The following is a 20,716-nucleotide window of genomic DNA, read 5'->3' as shown; positions in this document are numbered from 1 at the left end:
ATGCTGTGGATGCTTTAAAAAGAGCACTCAGCACAGCCCCCGCACTACAGGTCCCAGACCCACTTTCCCCGTACGCTATCGAAGTAGCAAGCACCAACCGAACCCTTTCGGCCGTGCTCCTCCAGGAACGCCATGACCAGTTAAGACCCGTGGCATACGCCTCACGAGTGTTAGACCCTGTCGAGCAAGGATTTTCTGCCTGTGAAAGGCACCTGCTCGCAGTTTTTTGGGCAGTACAGTACTTCTCATACATCACAGGACTCAACCCCATCACCATCCTCACCGAACACACCCCAACACAGCTATTGTTAGACGGCCGACTTAAAGATGGCACAGTCAGCCAAATCCGAGCAGCCCGTTGGGCCCTTCTTTTACAGGGACGGGACATCACAGTAAAACGCACAAAGACATACACTTTCCTTGCAGACAATTTACAATGCCCAGGCACCCCTCATGAATGTGAGACTATCTCCACACAGCACAACACAGGCCCATTCATTCCGAAGACACCTCTCAGGAAGATATGTAGTTCACCCCAGAGACCCCAGCCCACAGACACGTGTGCACCCCTGAAAATCTATGTGGATGGCTCCTCCACAGTGTTAGACGGCAAGCGTATAACAGGTTGCGGCATTTATGTAGAGGACGCACAGGGACGCACCCTGGGAGAGATCTTCCTAAAGTTTGCAGGACACTTAGGCTCACAGGCAGAAGAACTAGCAGCAATCGCGTACATAGTAGACCACCCCAACTCGTTCCCCACCCCAACAGACAGCTATTCAGACAGCCTATATGTCTGCAATAGTTTGACGGAATTCCTACCCCTGTGGGAAACAAGAGGATTTGTTTCCGCAGACAGAAAACCCCTACCATCAGCCCCATTACTCCGCCATATTTTAAAGCAAAGGATAGGAAATACGGAATTGTTAAAGTCCGCAGTCACCACCATTCTTCCCCCCCGGTAATGTTTTTTTATAAATGTTTTTTATTCAGTTTTCATGTTTTATATTGAACAAATTACAAATTGTTAGAGAGAGAGAAAAAAAAAACGCAAAAATTAACATATATATTTACAGGTAAGCATCTTCGTAGTAATAACTGTGGCCTCCCCCCTTTAGCCGGCATACATATTTTACATTCCCCAACATGTTTATTGGCATTTATTTAGATTGGTTTTGGGCCTTAGCTAGCTATCAAACCCCCGTAACGAACCCGTAGCCCCCCCGCCCCCGGCTACCTTCCCCCGACTATGTACCACTTTTAGTTGCGTCAGGCTGAGCCTTGCGCACGTGGAGGTGGAGTTGACCCTATGCAGTGCTTCGCTCAAGAGTCCCCACCCTATCTCCATCCCCAGGTCGTCCTCCCATTTCCTTCTTGTTGCGTCCAGTACGGTGTCGTCCCTTTCTACCAGTCGGTCATACATGTCGCTACAGTTCCCTTTCTCTAGGATACTTGCGTCCAGTAGGTCTTCCAGTAGTGTCTGTCGTGGCGGTTGTGGGTACGTCCTTGTCTCCTTTCGTAGGAAGTTTTTGAGCTGCAGGTACCATAGCTCGTTCCCCCCAGCTAGCCGAAATTTCTCTGTCAGTTCGTCCAGTGTTGCGATCCTGTCGTCCGTGTATAGGTCCCTGACTGTCAGTGTCCCCCCGTCCTGCCTCCACCTTTAGAAGGTGGCGTCAGTCAGTGCTGGTTTGAACCTATGGTTGTTGCAGATGGGAGCCTTGTCCGACATTTTGTTCAGGCCAAATTGCTGCCGCAGTTGGTTCCAGGATTGGAGGGTGGCTGTCACCACTGGGCTGCTGGAGTGTTTTTTGGGTGGGGATGGGAGTGCTGCCGTGCCGAGGGCCCGGAGGGAGGTCCCCATGCAGGAGGCCTCCTCCGCACGCACCCACTCGGCTTCTGGCTCCTGGATCCATCCCCTTACTCGCTCGGCTGTTGCCGCCCAGTGGTAGAATTATAGATTCGGGAGGGCTAGCCCCCCCCTGGATTTTGTTTTCTGTAGGACCTTCTTTGGGATCCTAGCATTTTTACCCCCCCATACGAACGCCATGATAAGTTTGTCCAGCGCTTTGAAGAAGGCCTTGGGGATGTAGATCGGAATGGATCTAAACAGGAAGAGGAACCTGGGCAATACGTTCATTTTGATCGTCTGGACTCTCCCCGCGAGGGAGAGTGGGAGTGTGTTCCATCTTTGCAGGTCCTTTTTTACTTCCTCCGCCAGGCTGGTGAGGTTCCATTTGTGGATCCCTTTCCAGTCATGGGCTATTTGGATCCCCAGGTAGCGGAATTTATGTCGGGCTTGTTTGAACGGCAGCCCCTTTAGTGCTGCCCCCCCCCCCCTTGCTGGTGTACTGGGAAGATCTCGCTTTTGCTCATGTTGAGTTTGTAGCCCGAGAAGGCTCCAAACTCTTTCAGGAGCGCGATGATTCCGTCCATGCTGCTTTGTGGGTCCGAGATGTAGAGGAGCAGATCATCTGCATAGAGTGAGACTCTGTGCTCTCTGCCTCCCCTTCGGATCCCCCTCCAATTTTTTGCTGCCCTGAGCGCAATCGCTAGCGGTTCGATTGCTAGTGCAAACAGCAGCGGGGACAATGGGCATCCTTGTCTGGTGCCCCTGTGCAGCTGGAAGTATTGGGAGTTGGTATTGTTGGTCCATACACTCGCCATGGGGGCGTTGTATAGGAGCTTTACCCACGCGGTGAACCCTGTTCCAAGCCCGAACCGCTCCAGTACCTCTATGAGGTATTTCCATTCGACTCTGTCGAAGGCCTTTTCTGCGTCCAGGGAGACGATCACCTCTTGTGTTCTCTCCCCGGAGGGGGTCATTATCACGTTCAGCAGGCGCCTGATGTTCGAGGTGAGCTGTCTACCTTTGACGAAGCCCGTCTGGTCCTCTGTGACCACCTTAGGTACACAGTCTTCTAGCCTTTTGGCTAGGATTTTGGCCAGTATTTTGGCGTCTGCGTTCAGCAGAGATATGGGTCTGTATGACCCACATTCCGTTGGGTCTTTGTCTTTCTTAGGTATCAGCGAGATTGAGGCCTGTGCTAACGTGGGTGGCAGTGTGCCCCTAGCTAGCGAGTCTGTGAACATCTCCCGCAGGTGCGGGGCCAGCGCTGTCGCAAATTTTTTGTAGAAGTCCGCCGGGAATTCGTCCGGTCCCGGCGCCTTCCCCGTCTGCATGGAGCTAATGCTGTCCATGATCTCTCCCAGTGCTAGTGGTACTTCCAGGTCCCGTTTCCTGCCCTCTCCCACGACTGGTATGTCCAGTCCATCAAGGAACCGGTTCATCCCAGCCTTCCCCGTTGGGGGCTCTGATGTGTACAGCTCTTGGTAGAAGGCCTTGAAGGTTTTGTTAATCCTCTCTGGTTCTGTTTCCAACATGCCTCTGGTACTCCGATTTGCGCAATTTCTCTGGTGGCTGCCTGCTTTCTCAGCTGGTGTGCCAACAGGCAGCTGGCTTTGTCTCCGTGTTCGTACAGGGTCCCGCGCACCTGGCGGAGTTGGTGCACTGCTTTCCTGGTGGAGAGCAGGTCAAAGTTCCTTTGTAGTTCTTTTCTCTCCGCCAGGAGCTCTACGGTCGGGGCCTCGGAGTATTTACGGTCTACCTCCAGTATGGAGTCGACCAGCTTCTGCCCAGCCACCCTTTCCTCCCTATCTCTTTGCGCTTTGAAGGCAATGATTTCCCCTCTTAGTACAGCCTTAAGCGCTTCCCAGAACGTGGAGGATGATACCTCCCCGTTTTGGTTGTTCGCCGTGTACTCCGCTATGGCCCGTGCTATCCTTTCGCTGAAGGCCTTGTCAGCTAGTAAGGCACCGTCCAACCTCCATGTGGGGCGCTGGGCCCTTCCCGTCTCCAGCCGCATGTCCATGTAGTGTGGGGCGTGGTCTGATATCACAATTGCGGAGTATTCCACTTTGTCTATCCCTGGAAGCACCGTTTTCCCCACCACAAAGAAGTCAATTCTGGTGAACACGTTGTGTACTGGGGAGAAGAAGGAGAATTCTTTCTCCCCCGGGTGGGCGAACCTCCAGGGGTCCACAGCTCCCATCTGCTCCATAAAGTGACCGAGTTCCCTTGCCATGTTTGAGGTTTTCCCCATTTTGGGGTTTGATCTGTCCGTCTTTGGGTCCTGTACATAGTTGAAGTCCCCCCCCCATGATTAGTCGATGCGTCGCTATGTCCGGGATTTCTGCCATGGTCTTTTGGATGAAGCTCGTGTCGTCCCAGTTGGGCGCGTACACGTTGACTAGGACTACCGGCCCCCCATCCACGGCCCCGCTGACCACGACATACCGCCCCCCTGGGTCTATAACCGTCTTTGTCGCCCTAAACATTGTCCTCTTGCCGATCAGTATCGCCACCCCCCTGGCCCTTGTCCCATAGCAGGAATGGTAGGTTTGTCCCACCCAACCCTTTCTTACCCGCAGTTGGTCCTGCTCCCTCAGATGCGTCTCTTGGAGGAAGACTATGTCGGCCCTCATGTTTCTGAGGTGGGTGAGGACTCTAGATCTCTTCACTGGGCCGTTAAGTCCCCTTACGTTCCAGGTGATTATCCTGGTGGGGGGCTTCTGCCCCCTCGTTCCTTTGGGATTAACCATGTTTGTCTGGTGGACGAGCCCCTGCCCTCCGGGGTTTCCCTTTGTTAGGGGGCCGTCCAGGATGGCTGCTACCACTGCTTTCCCCATGCGGTCGGGTCTCTGCGCTCCGGGGTTTCCCCTTGTCCTGGGGGCACCCGCCATGGCCGTCCACTGTGTGTCCGCCACGCGGGTAGTCCCCTGCACTCTGGGGGGTCCCTTTGCCCACAGACCGTACTGGATGGGTGCTTGCAGCGGTTCCTTGTTCCGAGCCCTTGGTTGTGGTACTTTGTAGCCCTGTTCCTTTTCTGGCCACTTTTGTCCCTTTGTCCCTACCTTTCCCCTCCCTGGTCTCTCGCTCCCTGTGTGCCCCCCCCCCCCCCCCCGGTCTCTCCCTCTACCCTCCTCCCCTGTATACCCCTCCTTTGCTCCTCTATACCCTATTCCTGTCCCCGTTTGCTCTCCCGACTTTGGTGGGTGATCTCCCCCCTCCCCTGCCTGGCGCCTTCCCCCCTGTTGGGGGTGCGCTGCGGCCCTGCTTTGTTGCGTGCCCCCGGCGCTAGCTTTCCTGCTATTACGGTGGCTCCCCTCTCGGAAGTTGTTGTCTCGCTTCTCCTCTACCTGGCCTCTACGGTTTTCTGCCCGCTCTTCCCCATCCTACCCATTGGCGTGTCGTTGCTCCTTGCCAGGGGCCCCTCGTCCCTACCTCCCCTGCTGTTCTTCCAGCCCGTGCTCCTCGACGAACCTATTCGCCTCAGCAGGGGCTGTAAAGAAATATTCCTTGTTTTGGTATGTGACCCAGAGTTTCGCTGGGTACAGCATACCAAAACGCACTTTGTTCCTGTAGAGAGCTGCTTTCGCTCTGTTAAACTCAGCCCGTTTCTTAGATATATCCACTCCAAGATCTTCATATATTCGGATGGTGTGCCCGTCCCATTTGCTGGCTCTATTTTCCTTGGCCCAGCGCAGGATTGTCTCCCTATCCCGGTACCGGTGCAGTTTGGCTATGACTGCTCTCGGTTGTTCCCCTGCCTTGGGCTTCGGGCGCAGCGACCGATGTGCTCTGTCCAAATCCGGTGGGGTGGGGAAAGCTTTCCTCCCCACTAAGTTGCCCAGCATTGCAGCCACGTATGCTGTGGGGTTTCCACCCTCGGTCCCCTCTGGCAGGCCCACTATCCTAACATTTTGCCTTCTCGAGCTGTTTTCTTGGTCTTCTACCCTGCCCTTCAGGCTCCCCTGTGTTGCGCCCAGTCTCGCCACTTCTCTCTCCAGGGCCGTGACCCGGTCGCTCATGTCTGTCGCTGCTTTCTCTAGCTCCTCAATGGTTGCCTCATGGGCTTCCAGTTTCCCCCCTTGAGCTTCCAGTTTCTTCCCTTGGGCATCCACTTTCTCCTCCAATCTGGTCAGAGCCTGCTGCATCCCTGACATGGCCTTGGCCACTGCTGCCTGTGCTGCGGCTTCCGCGTCTGCTTTCAACTCTGCCTTGATTGCCTGCAGCTGCTCCCTCACCACCTCAGTAAAGGCTTCCTTCCAATTCCAGCCCCCCTCTAGCCCCGGGGGAGAGGGTACCTGTCTGTCCGGCTCTTTTTGATGCGGCGATACATCCGTCCCGCCGCTTCGTGTGCTAATCCGCTCGCGTGAGCTGGCTTGCCCTTTGTCCCGTCTGCTTTTGGTGCCCCCTTTCCCTTGGCTCCCTTCTGGCGTTTTTTTCTCCCCCTTCCCTTTCATCTTTTCTTCTCCCCTTGTTTTTCTGTTCTCCCTTTTTCCGTGCCCGATTTTTATTTTATTTATTTGTTTATTAATTATTTTCTCCCCCCCCCCCTTTTATGCAACTCCCCTCAGGTGGGCTTACTTTGATGGGAGTGGGTGTAGAAAGAGAGAAAATAATATATATATCCCTCCCTCTTTCTCTTTAACAGTGTTCTTTTTAAAATAAAAGTCCTCTTCTTTTTTTCCCTCCCACCCCCCTGGTAATGTTAAAGCAGACACCCTAGCAAAGGCAGGTTCTAGACATGGTTATTTTTGGAGCCCCCAAAAGCGCCCCAGTACACGCAGTTCAGGTCTCACAGACCAACATCCAGGATTTAGCACAGGCACAGAAACAGGATGAGAAACGCAGGGAGGTTTTAAAGGGAACCTTCCCAGCCCCTTATGACAAATTCAAGAATTCCATGACCACACATGATGTTGTGATTTTAAAAGACAGCCTTTACATAGTTCCAGAGCAGGATAGGAACCAACTCATTTGTCAGTTCCATGACAATCACGGACATCAGGGAATTGAACCCACTTTAGCCCACCTCAGACCGCTATGCTGGTGGCCAAATTTAAATGCCGATGTGACACACTACGTAGAGAATTGCTTAATCTGTGCCCAGAACAATCCGGACAGATACGCAAAGGCGGCCCAATTTAGCCATACCTGCCCCGTTAATGTCCCCTGGACTAATCTCCAGATAGACTTCATAGGACCTCTACCCCCATGCAGAAACAGATATAAGTATGTGTTGGTGGTCATCGACACCTTCACGAAATGGGTGGAAGCTTTTCCATCACGCACAAATACGGCAAAGACCACGGCAAAAATCCTGACCCACCACATCTTTACGAGATGGGGACTCCCCCGCAGTATAGAGTCCGATCAAGGCTCCCATTTTACAGGACGAGTTATGAAAAACATCCTCACAATTTTCGGAATAACACAGAGGTTTCATATCGCATACCACCCCCAGTCGAGAGGTATCGCCGAACGCATGAATGGGACACTAAAAGCCACCCTCAGAAAGATGGTTCAGCAGAATAATAGCACCTGGGATTCAGTTCTCCCATTTGCCTTAATGTTTTTACGGAACACGGTATCCACGTCCACAGTATACACCCCTCACACTCTCATGACCGGACACCCCATGAAAGGGACAGAATATTTATTAGGTTTAGATTTGATCAGCCCTGCAGTGACAGCCCTCACACAGAAAAACGCTGTGCAGCAGTTAATAGCAAACGTGAAAGCGGTCCAACTCGCAGCAGCTGTGAGACTGGGAACAAGGAAGCAACCGAGCAAGGCTTGTTTCGATAAAACAGTGCATGCCACTGAGTTTGAAGTAGGGCAGCAAGTGATGCTTTCCCTATACAACCCGAGCACATTCCTTTCAGCAAAATACTCAGGTCCATACTCCATTTCGGACAAGGTAGCCTCTCTGTGTCAAAATCAAATACCCTAATGGAAAGTCTGCGTGGTTTCACATAAACCAGCTCAAGACTTATGGCTCGCAGCACAACCACACACACCACATCCTGCTCGCAGCAGCAGACGACCAAGTCCCGCACACAGATGACGCGTTCCTACCCTCCCCCAGCCAGTCCAGCCCGTCCTCAGACTCAACTTCGACTCCGCCCCCAAACAGCAGCGACAGTGACTGCAAGAGCACTGACGACAGCCACAGCACACCACGTTACAACTATCCCCCTGCACCAGGCCCCACTCCCAGTGATTCCGAGTACAATTCAAGTGATCCCTCTGAAATCACATACATCAAAGCCCCTGACCCAGACCCACCGCCCGACGATTACGGATTAAACCCCAGTAGCTCCAACCTAGACACACGATTCTGGCACCGAGACAATTCAGGCTCATCCGGAATGATGAGATGGACCCCAGAGTCACTTTGGCAAAGTTACTACAATCGAGAGTAATGCAGCCGGGAGAAGATGACGACATTGAGTCTGACTCCCACCAAATGAATCCCTTTGTGACTCTGTTCGCTACTGATGGTCCACATGATGGTTAAAAAGGAACCGCTAGAGAGATACGGTGTCCTTTCTGATGGAACCTGCACCATGTTTGTTTGTATGTGTTTGTTAAGTGTTCAATGTTTAGCATTAACAGCTTTTCACAGCCCCACGCCACCACTCCTTTAACACCCCCTGGCAGTTAATGGAACAAGTTTGCCCACGGACAACCGCCTAGTTTATCAGCAGAAACCTCTGAGAGCTTGCCCAGACACCGGTTCATAACTGTTCTTCGGATTTCACGGTAGAAGCATTACTGCAGCCCCCCACGACGACCGCATTTGTACCCTTTCTTGCCGGTTGCTCAGGCAGTGGAGAAACAGCACTTATCCCCGCCCTGCCTGAGGACCCCCCTCTGGTCAGCTAAGCTCGGGTAGAGCACATACCATCCTACCCAGAGATTCCATCCAATTCTTACCCGCCGTGGCACATACGCACCTCATTTTGGCTCTTTTTATTTCAAAAGATTTTTGTTTTGTTTCACAGGCCCCTTTGGTTGCTTTCCTCATGCTATTTACATACTCAAACACTGGGATGGTAAATTGCACAGGCTGCGAGACGGCTCGCACTATGTCAGTATTTTTCCAGAATGTCTTGTCCAGAAATTCGGTTTTTAAAAAAAGAGGGAGTCACAGATGGTGATCAATTATAAAGGGTAAATCTCCTCTGTACCGTTTCCAATGCTTCCACATCCTTCCTATAATGTGGCGACCAGAACTGCATGTAATACTCCAAATGCGGCCGCACCAGAGTTTTGTACAACTGCAACATGACCTCATGGCTCTGAAACTCAATTCCTCTGCCAATAAAAGCTAACACACCGTACGCCTTCTTAACAACCCTCTCAACCTGGGTGGCAACTTTCAGGGATCTATGGACATGGATACCGAGATCTCTCTGCTCGTCCACACTACCAATAGCTCAGTACTCTGTCTTCCTGTTATTCCTTCCAAGAATATAGAACATAGAAAATGCACTGCAGTAGTTTGTCAAAGCTCATTTGAACAGCAAATCTTTTTAAAAGATTTTTTAAAAAATTTATTAGAGTACCCAATTCATTTTTTCCAATTGAGGGGCAATTTAGCATGGCCAATCCACCTACCCTGCACATCTTTGGGTTGTGGGGGTGAAACCAACACAAACACGGGGAGAATGTGCAAACACCGACAGTGATCCAGAGCCGGGATCGAACATAGAACATAGAACGATACAGCGCAGTACAGGCCCTTCGGCCCTCAATGTTGCACCGACATGGAAAAAACTAAAGGCCATCTAACCTATGCCCTTATCATCCATATGCTTATCCAATAAACTTTTTAATGCTCTCAATGTTGGCGAGTTCACTACTGTTGCAGCTAGGGCATTCCACGGCCTCACCACTCTTTGCGTAAAAAACCCACCTCTGACCTCTGTCCTATATCTATTACCCCTCAATTTAAGGCTATGTCCCCTCGTGCTAGCCACCTCCATCCGCGGGAGAAGGCTCTCGCTGTCCACCCTATCTAACCCTCTGATCATTTTGTATGCCTCTATTAAGTCACCTCTTAACCTTCTTCTCTCTAACGAAAACAACCTCAAGTCCATCAGCCTTTCCTCATAAGATTTTCCCTCCATACCAGGCAACATCCTGGTAAATCTCCTCTGCACCCGTTCCAAAGCTTCCACGTCCCCTATAATGAGGCGACCAGAACTGTACGCAATACTCCAAATGCGGCCGTACTAGAGTTTTGTACAATTGCAACATGACCTCATGGCTCCGGAACTCAATCCCTCTACCAATAAAGGCCATCACACCATAGGCCTTCTTCACAACCCTATCAACCTGGGTGGCAACTTTCAGGGATCTATGTACATGGACACCGAGATCCCTCTGCTCATCCACACTACCAAGAATTTTACCATTAGCCAAATATTCCTTATTCCTGTTATTCTTTCCAAAGTGAATCACCTCACACTTCTCCACATTAAACTCCATTTGCCACCTCTCAGCCCAGCTCTGCAGCTTATCTATGTCCCTCTGTAACCTGCAACATCCTTCCGCACTGTCTACAACTCCACCGACTTTAGTGTCGTCTGCAAATTTACTTACCCATCCTTCTGCGCCCTCCTCTAGGACATTTATAAAAATGACAAGCAGCAACGGCCCCAGAACAGATCCTTGTGGTACGCCACTCGTAACTGAACTCCATTCTGAACATTTCCCATCGACCACCACTCTCTGTCTTCTTTCAACTAGCCAATTTCTGATCCACATCTCTAAATCACCCTCAATCCCCAGCCTCTGTATTTTCTGCAATAGCCGACCGTGGGGAACATTATCAAACGCTTTACTGAAATCCATATACACCACATCAACTGCTTTACCCTCGTCCACCTGTTCAGTCACCTTCTCAAAGAACTCGATAAGGTTTGTGAGGCATGACCTACCCTTCACAAAACCATGCTGAGTATCCCTATTCATATTATTCCTATCTAGATGATTATAAATCGTATCTTTTATAATCCTCTCCAAGACTTTACCCACCACAGATGTTAGGCTCACCGGCCTATAGTTACCGGGGTTATCTCTACTCCCCTTCTTGAACAAAGGGACCACATTTGCTATCCTCCAGTCCTCTGGCACTATTCCTGTAGCCAATGATGACCTAAAAATCAAAGCCAAAGGCTCAGCAATCTCTTCCCTGGCTTCCCAGAGAATCCTAGGATAAATCCCATCAGGTCCCGGGGACTTATCTATTTTCACCTTGTCCAGAATTGCCAACACTTCTTCCCTACGCACCTCAATGCCATCTATTCTAATAGCCTGGGTCTCAGCATTCTCCTCCACAATATTATCTTTTTCCTGAGTGACTACTGACGAAAAGTATTCATTTAGTATCTCGCTTATCTCCTCAGCCTCCACACACAACTTCCCACCACTGTCCTTGACTGGCCCTACTCTTACCCTAGTCATTCTTTTATTCCTGACATACCTATAGAAAGCTTTTGGGTTTTCCTTGATCCTACCTGCCAAAGACTTCTCATGTCCCCTCCTTGCTCGTCTTAGCTCTCTCTTTAGATCCTTCCTCGCTTCCCTGTAACTATCAAGCGCCCCAACTGAGACTTCACGCCTCATCTTCACATAGGCCTCCTTTTTCCTCTTAACAAGAGATTCCACTTCTTTGGTAAACCACGGTTCCCTCGCTCTACCCTTTCCTCCCTGTCTGACTGGTACGTACTGATCAAGAACACGCAATAGCTGTTCCTTGAACAAGCTCCACATATCCAGTGTGCCCAACCCTTGCAGCCTACTTCTCCAACCTACACATCCTAAGTCATGTCTAATGGCATCATAATTGCCCTTCCCCCAGCTATAACTTTTGCCCTGCGGGGTATACTTATCCCTTTCCATCACTAATGTAAAGGTCACCGAATTGTGGTCACTGTCTCCAAAGTGTTCACCTACCTCCAGATCGAACACCTGGCCTGGTTCATTACCCAAAACCAAATCCAAAGTGGCCTCACCTCTTGTTGGCCTGTCAACATATTGTGTCAGAAAACCCTCCTGCACACATTGTACAAAGAACGACCCATCCAATGTACTCGAACTATATCTTTTCCAGTCAATATTAGGAAAGTTAAAGTCTCCCATAACAACTACCCTGTTACTTTCGCTCTTTTCCAGAATCATCTTCGCCATCCTTTCCTCTACATCTCTAGAACTATTAGGTGGCCTATAGAAAACTCCCAGCAGTGTGACCTCTCCTTTCCTGTTTCTAACCTCAGCCCATACTACCTCGGAAGGTAGTCCCCATCTTGCAAGAGTCCCCATCTTGCATCCTTTCTGCCACTGTAATACTGACCTCGGCGCCGTGAGGCAGCAGGGATAACCCACTGCACCACCGTGCTGCCCAACAGCAAATCTACGACCTCTGCCACCTAGAACATGGGCAGTCGATGCATGTGAGCATCACAACTTGCAACTTCTCCGCCAAGCTCCACACAGCTTCCTGACTTGGAAGTAAATCACCGTTCCTTCACTGTCACAAGGTCAAAATCATGGAACTCCCTGCGACAAGGTTGAAGTTTTACTATTGGTGTACCTACACCACATTTATTACAACGGTTCAAGAAGATGGCCACCACCATATCTCCAAGAAAAATTAGAGATGGGCCAGAAACACAGGCTTTGCTAGTGATACTTGCAAGGGGCTGTTTAGCACAGGGCTGAATCGCTGGCTTTGAAAGCAGACCAAGGCAGGCCAGCAGCACGGTTCAATTCCCGTATCAGCCTCCCCGAACAGGCGCCGGAATGTGGCGACTAGGGGCTTTTCACAGTAACTTCATTTGAAGCCTATTTGTGACAATAAGCAATTTTCATTTAATTTCATTCCATGTACAAGAAAAAACAATAACTTCAAGTTACTGAAATGGAGGCAAAAGTGGATGAGCGCAGCTGTGTGACTGGCAGGGAGCCGAAGGAGGTGGCTGATCTGTAATCAGTGCTGCGTGGACAGGACGCCACTAGGTATTTAAGTATTTGTACTTGTCACCTACTGTACACAACATTACCATTAAATCGCTTTAAGATGAATCAGAATTCACAGCATTTTCTGGGGACCCAGAACCTATTTAAATTTGGTATAAAAACTGAAAAGGAAAGGGAACAATCTTATATCTTACTGGGGCTAATTTCAATAAGTTACAAAGGAGAGTAGCAATATGGAAAGAAAGGATAGCAAATAGGATAGGGGGCAAACCATGAGATATGTTTAAACTGGAAATGATTATGGATTGAAATGTCACACAATTACAGAAATACTCTGACCAAAACACATAAATAAAGACATTTATAAACAGCACTGAGATTGATACAGCAATAATTAACCCAAGAGCTCTCAGAGACATTAAAAATATTTACAGTGCAACTAATTTAAGCATAAAAAGATACATCGATCTAACAGATACATTTGGATGCTTTAACACGATGATGACGCTGATGAACCCTCTCTATTCTCTGAAAATACTGGACAATCTCAGCTGTTTGCTTTGACAAAGAGCCATCCAGACTCGAAACATAGAACATAGAACAGTACAGCACAGAACAGGCCCTTCAGCCCTCGATGTTGTGCCGAGCAATGATCACCCTACTCAAACCCACGTATCCACCCCATACCCGTAACCCAACAACTCCCCCCCTTAACCTTACTATTAGGACACTACGGGCAATTTAGCATGGCCAATCCACCTAACCCGCACATCTTTGGACTGTGGGAGGAAACCGGAGCACCCGGAGGAAACCCACGCACACACGGGGAGGACGTGCAGACTCCACACAGTGACCCAGCTGGGAATCGAACCTGGGATCCTGGAGCTGTGAAGCATTTATGCTAACCACCATGCTACCGTGCTGCGTACGTTACCTCCCTTCTCTCTCCACATATGCTGTTAGACCTGCTGAGATTATCCGGCATTTTCTGTTTATGTTTCATACTCCAGCATCCACGTGCTTTTATCCTCCCCATTCTCTGCCCGTCATTCAACACACCCGAGGCCTGAATTCCGCACGTGGTGCATTTAGCTGCAGGTATCAGCCTCGACGACTCAGGTGGGGCCACGATCACACCCAGAGAAACACGTGGGATTGTAGGGGCAGCACGGTGGCACAGTGGATAGCACTGCTGCCTCACAGCACCGAGATCCCAGGTTCGAGATCACTGTCATAAGAGCATAAGAACTAGGAGCAGGATTAGGCCATCTGGCCCCTCGAGCCTGCTCCGCCATTTAATGAGATCATGGCTGATCTTTTGTGGACTCAGCTCCACTTTCCGGCCCGAACACCATAACCCTTAATCCCTTTATTCTTCAAAAAACTATCTATCTTTACCTTAAAAACATGTAATGAAGGAGCCTCAACTGCTTCACTGGGCAAGGAATTCCATAGATTCACAACCCTTTGGGTGAAGAAGTTCCTCCTGAACTCAGTCCTAAATCTACTTCCCCTTATTTTGAGGCTATGTCCCCTAGTTCTGCTTTCACCCGCCAGTGGAAACAACCTGCCCACATCTATCCTATCTATTCCCTTCATAATTTTTAATGTTTCTATAAGACCCCCCCTCATCCTTCTAAATTCCAACGAGTACAGTCCCAGTCTACTCAACCTCTCCTCATAATCCAACCCCTTCAACTCTGGGATTAACTGTCCATGTGGAGTTTGCACATTCTCACCATGTTTGCATGGGTTTCGCCCGCACAATCCAAATATGTGCAGGGTAGGGGGATTAGCCACGCTAAATTGCCTCTTAATTGGAAAAAATTAATTGAGTACTCTAAATGTTTTTAAAATGTGTTTGTGAAGCACTCTTCACTATTTAGAGATTGTGAATAAGCCATGATTGACGTTCGTCAACCAACTGTGGGTTGATATATTGGGTTGTACTTGGAATCATGACTTTTCTTTTGCAGCAAATCTCTTGATATTTTAGTTTGTCTCGAAGGTGAGGTGTTATTACCCCCAGCCGATGGTTTTAGTCCTCCCCCACTCTTGGCCGCGAGTTTCTTACTCACCGAAAAGCATGAACAGGAGGACGCACAAGAGAGTGGCGACCAAGACCAGCAGGGTCAGACCGATGCTCTGTAACATTGCGCGCCTGGGGGCGGGTGTCAGTGACAGCTGCAGGACTCACTCAGCGACACCACTAGGCCCAACATCGGCGTCGGGGTGGCAAGAGGCCTGCGCTGCCAACCCGGCCCGCTTTCCGGGACCCGGCGATGGGGCCACACACTGACTAACGGAGCCTGCCGGTTCCCACCGCGGTCGTCCGCAATCTTTGCGAGCACATTGACAGCCGCTCTGCGCCTCCCGCGGCCTGCGCCTGCGCCGCCCGGGGCATGCCGGTGGTTGTAGTTTTGCAGCGGGCTGGCGGGGCGGGGCCCGGCCGGGCGGGGCGGAGACTACAACTCCCAGCATGCAGCTCCTTCCGGCCTGAAGACCAGAGGAAAAAAAATCAAAGCTAATCCTTAAATTCAGAATTATTTATATTTACACACGGTGTGATTTCCCCAGTTCACAAATAACACTTGTTTACTCAATACTTGAATACTGAATTGTCTTTTATGTACGGTCTTCTTTCTCTGATCTGCTTTTTTTCAATGTTGCCCGGTTGCTAGGTGATGCCAGTAACAGAAGCCTTGGTGGAGAGTGTCCCAGCAATGAGACTAGAGAGAGGTGGGTGCCAGCAAGTACGGCTGAAGTTTACTCTTCAGCCCTTTAAAAAGTATGGACAATGTGTTGCCTATTTCGCTCAATCTGCAACTCAAAAATCAAGGACGAGTAAATTAAGGGGAAAAAATAAAGAAAAGTTGCAAATGCCACATGGAAATCTAAAATGACAGTAGCTGGTAATGCAAACAAGTCGCCCCGCATCAGAAAGGTTAAAAGGCAAGGCTATGTAGTTTCAGATTAGAATCTCCAGCAGCGCACCCCTCCCCGATGAACTCAATGCATTCTATATTTGTTTTGAGTAGGACACCGTCAAACCATTGTCAACTGCCCCAGCAGCCTCACACACCAATACCTACAGTCACAACTCCGAAGGCAGATCGACCTTCTTGAAAATGAACCCTCTGAAAGCAACGGCTCCTGACGGAGTCCCTGGCCGTGCACTCAGATCCTGCATGGTACAACTGGTGGGTTTGATCACGGACATCTTTAATCTCTCCCTACTCCGTTCTAAGGTTCCCACCGGCTTCAAGAAGACCACCATCATACTAGTGCCAAAGAAGAACCAAGCAACATGCCTCCATGACTACCGTCCGATGCACTTGATATCTTTCATTATAAAGTGGTTGGTCATGAGACACATCAACTCCAAACTCCCAGATGCCTTAATCCACAGCAATTTGCATACCGCCACAACCGATCCACAGCAGACGCTACCTCCCTGGCCCTACACATCCCTGGAGCATCTTGACAACAAGGACTCCTACGTCAGACTCCATCAGGAAACCAAGCAAATTTGGCACTGTAAAAGAGAGGAACGGGGAACCTTGACCTCTCTTGTCCAAAGATGTGCGGGTTAGGTGGATTGGCCATGCTAAATTGCCCGTAGTGTAAGGTTAATGGGGGGATTGTTGGGTTACGGGTATAGGGTGGATACGTGGGTTTGAGTAGGGTGATCATTGCTCGGCACAACATCGAGGGCTGAAGGGCCTGTTCTGTGCTGTACTGTTCTATGTCTATGTCTATGTCCAGGTGTACCTTCTACTCGAGGACTCAGGGAGAAGCCCATGGGCACCTAAAAGGTGGAGGAGCATCAGTTGTGCACTCCAGGGGCATCCATCCAGGGTACTCCATGTGTGCCTAGTCATTCCCAATTCCTTCTGCCTATGACCCCATCAGATGAAAACCATAACTGAACCCAGATCCAACCACTACTCGCTTGCCCTCTCACAGTCACCATCTCCTCCTATCACCAACAACCCCAATTATTTCCCCAGGGTGGCACGGTAATACAGTGATTAGCACTATTGTCTCACAGCACCAGAGACCCGGGTTCAAATCTGGCCTTGTGTGACTGTGTCGGGTTTGCCCATTCTCCCTATGTCTGTGTGGGTGTGTTTTCTCCAGTTGCTTCGGTTTCCTCCCACAGTCCAAAGGTTTGGTGGATTGGCCAGTTTAAATTGTTCCTTAGTGTACGAAGATTAGGCGGATTATGGAGTTACAGGATACTATGGCAGCACAGTGGTTGGCACTGTTGCTCCACAGCGCCAGAATCCCATGTTCTATTCCCGGCTTGGGTCACTGCCTGTGTGGAGTCTGCATGTTCTTCCCTTGTCTGCGTGGGTTTTCTCCGGCCGCTCTGGTTTCCTCCCACAAGTCCCAAAAGATGTGCTTGTTAGGTGAATTGAACATTCTGAATTCTACCTCAGTGCACCTGAGCAGGCATGGAGTGTTGTGACTAGAGGATTTTCACAGTAACTTCATTGCACTGTTAATGTAAGCCTACTTGAGACACTAAGAAAGATTATTATTATTAGGGCAGGGCAGTGGGCCTGTGTAGGGTGTTCTTTCAGAGGGTCGGTGTAGATTCAATAGGCCGAATGGTCTCCTTCTACACTGTAAGGATTCTATGATTCCAACAACGACTGAACTGAAACACTCTTGCCCCACACCATCCCCCTCGGTCCCTCTTCCCTCCTTCTTCTGTCCCTTATCCCCTTCATACTTTTGTTCTCCACCCCACCCACACACCCCGCCCCTCCTCATCTACCCACCCCTCCCCGCTTTTGGACAACAGCCCTCCTTCATGTCTTCCATCCCATGCCTTTTCTTCCACCTTTCCCCTCCCCCCACCCCCACTTCAGGTCTTGCACCACCTCCTTCATCTCTCCCAAGCCTCGCCCACCTTTTTGTCTTTACCTGCACCATACCTGCGGTCAGCTCCAGTGGTGCAGCCAGCTTCAACTGATTGTGAGTGCTTTAAGATTCTTTGCCACAGGGTGCATCCCACAAATCTGCAGTCGTGTACAAGAACTGCGGAAATTTCTGTAAGGTTTGACAAGGGCATATTGGGGTTTTAATAAGCATGCATGAGGTGCAAATTGGGTTCCTGCCGAGCTTCAGCAGGAAACCCGACCTGCTATCAATCCTCCACAAACTTTCGGAGGGGATGTTCCTGGCCTGATTTACCATAGTTGGGAAACTGATCTTTTGCCCCAGCAGACCTTCTGCCGCTGATGGCAGGAGGGACAATTCCACCCCAAGCTTTTCTTTGTCCTACTTGCAAGGGCATTTTTTCCACTGGGGGGGAGCGGGGGGGGGGGGGGGGGAGTATTACTGCATTTAATAACAGTTGTGTTGAGTGTAATGCTCAACTTCTTTCCTCATATTGAAATCACCAGTACATATAGGGGCTGGTTTAGCTCACAAGGCTAAATCGCTGGCTTATAAAGCAGACCAAGCAGGCCAGCAACACGGTTCGATTCCCGTACCAGCCTCCCCGGACAGGCGCCGGAATGTGGCGACTAGGGGCTTTTCACAGTAACTTCATTGAAGCCTACTCGTGACAATAAGCAATTTTCATTTCATTTTCATTTCATTAGTTATTAGTACTATACACAGTGTCAAGTAACAATGCTGTAAATGTCATTATGAATTTAAAAGCAATATATCTAATCGTATTTGATATATGCATTCCTGCTGATCAGTAAAATGTGAATATATTTGCAGTATCACTAATGCAGGTACTTGTTATATTACTTGTTTGTAATATGCTGTTATTCTTTGCTTTACACTTCCAGAATGGTCTGATGGTTAGATTCAAAAGAAACTACCAATCTTCATCTTAAAGCAAATAGGTTTAATTGAATAACAAATTAAATAATGTTGAGTTGGGTTTGTTCACTCTTACAGAACTATAACTGGTGAAAAGTTGAGAATAAGTATCAACTATATTTAACTACGCATGCTAACTATGCTATATCTCTCTCACACTCTGCTGTCTAGTCACTCCTGATTCAAAGAGACCAAGATCCTTTGAGTCCACATATATACATGAATCTAGTGCTGCCAGCTAGTGGTTGTCTTACACTATTATGTAGTCATTAACCCTTTATATATTTTCATATATACATATCTCTACAGTACTGAACCCAGATTTTAATTTTAAATTAGATAGGATCCCAGCACAAGTTGCTATTTTCAGGAGCGGAGAAATATAAATTCTAATCAGGAAAGAGTTGGTGTGCTAGATGCCCGGTAAGAAAGTACCCTTAAGGAAGCAATATCCATGAGCACAGTTTTGATCTTAAAGCTTCTGATCCAGGAATGCTGATTGCGCTTATGATAATTTGGTAACCCCTAGTGTCGTAACCAGCAGGAGCACTTGAATGCTTAAAATTCACAATAGTACCAGCAAGATATTTAGTTTCCATCTAACCTGGAGGCAACAGCCATTAAAATGAGAATTATTTTAGTTTTCCAGCAGACCCAAAGTAACCAATGCTGCTTATACTTTACTTTGTGCTGCCCACATCTTGTCTTCCGGTCTGTATGTATGACCAAACTAATACAAACTGAATTTGCTCGTTTAAATAGAGCTTTATGCTGCAATAACTGCAGGCAGTAATTGAATGCATAATAATAATCAAAACAGAAAATATTGTAAAGCACATCTCTTAACAAGGTGAACAAAAATATGTGGTGGGGGGGATGGGGGGGGGGGGGGGGGGAGGGAAGTACAACAAGTAACCAGCTCCTGTCACAAAGATGTAGTTTAAAGGTGTAAGTAATGTTGCAATCATCCCAGATGTCGATAGACTGTCCTTTGAGGGAGAGAATTGATTGGTCGTGATTTAACCTGCGTGTCATAGAGTCATAGATGTTTACTGTATGGAAACAAGCCCTTTGGCCCAGCTTGTTCATGTCGCCCAGTTTCTATCACTAAGCTAGTCCCACTTGCCCGCATTTGGCCCGTATCCCTCTATACCCATCCTGTCTATGTAACTTTCTGTTTTTTAAAAGACAAAATTGTACCTGCCTCTACCACTGCCTCTGGCAGCTCGTTTCAGATGCTCACCACCCTCTGTGTGAAGAAATTTCCCCTCTGGTTTCTTTTGTATCTCTCCCCTCTCACCTGAAACCTATGCCCTCTAGTTCTAGACTCCTCTACCTACTGGAGCGTGGCGACTAAGGGATTTACACAGTAACTTCATTGCAGTGTTAATGTAAACCTGTATCACCACACCTCAGGCGAGGGGTAAGGTTGAGAAAGCGGGCCTTCATGAATAATCTCAGCCGGTACAGGAATTGAGCCCGCGCTGCTCGCCTTGCTCTGCACCACAAACCAGCTGCCTGGCCAATTGTGCTAAACCGGTCCCCTATTAAAGGTAGACATTAATGCATACAGGTTGTAAGGCAAAAAATTCAGATTTTGTTGCTTTTTGAGGGATTACTCCAATATTTGTTCTGCTGTTGTCACTGGTGAGGCTTGCCAGAATGTTGATAAATGGAGGTTGTAATGAGGTGAGAACATAGGAACAGGAGTAGATAATTTAGCCCTTCAAGCCCATTCCAACATTACTTGATCAGCACATTATATCCCCCAAGGTAGAATTTTGAGGCTGCCTAATGATCGGTGCTCGCCATCCCAAGGAATGGCTCCTAACATGCAGTTGGAGATTTTCTAACTCCCATTACTATTTTTAAAAAATATATTTAGATTACCCAATTAAGGGGCAATTTAGCGTGGCCAATTCACCTATCCTGTACATTATTTTGGGTTGTGTGGGTGAGACCCATGCAGACTCGGGGAGAATGTGCAAACTCCACACAGACAGTGACCTGGGGCCGGGATCGAACCCGGGTCCTCGG

General features: G+C 49.0%; 1 protein-coding gene across 1 annotated transcript in view; it reads right to left on the bottom strand.

Annotated features, from left to right (window-relative positions):
- Positions 1–15,227, bottom strand: part of smim13 (small integral membrane protein 13) — a 52,893-nt gene extending 37,666 nt beyond the window's left edge. The window contains exon 1 of the mRNA XM_038797097.1: positions 14,911–15,227. Within this exon, the coding sequence (XP_038653025.1) occupies positions 14,911–14,986 (76 nt within the window). The 5' untranslated portion in view covers positions 14,987–15,227. The remainder of the gene's footprint in view (positions 1–14,910) is intronic.
- Positions 15,228–20,716: the final 5,489 nt, after the last annotated feature.

This window comes from Scyliorhinus canicula, chromosome 5 (genome assembly GCF_902713615.1).
Source record: "Scyliorhinus canicula chromosome 5, sScyCan1.1, whole genome shotgun sequence".
In the NCBI taxonomy this organism is placed as follows: Eukaryota; Metazoa; Chordata; class Chondrichthyes; order Carcharhiniformes; family Scyliorhinidae; genus Scyliorhinus; species Scyliorhinus canicula.
Note: the sequence above shows the minus strand (reverse complement) of the source record. Positions and strands in the feature narration are given on the sequence as shown.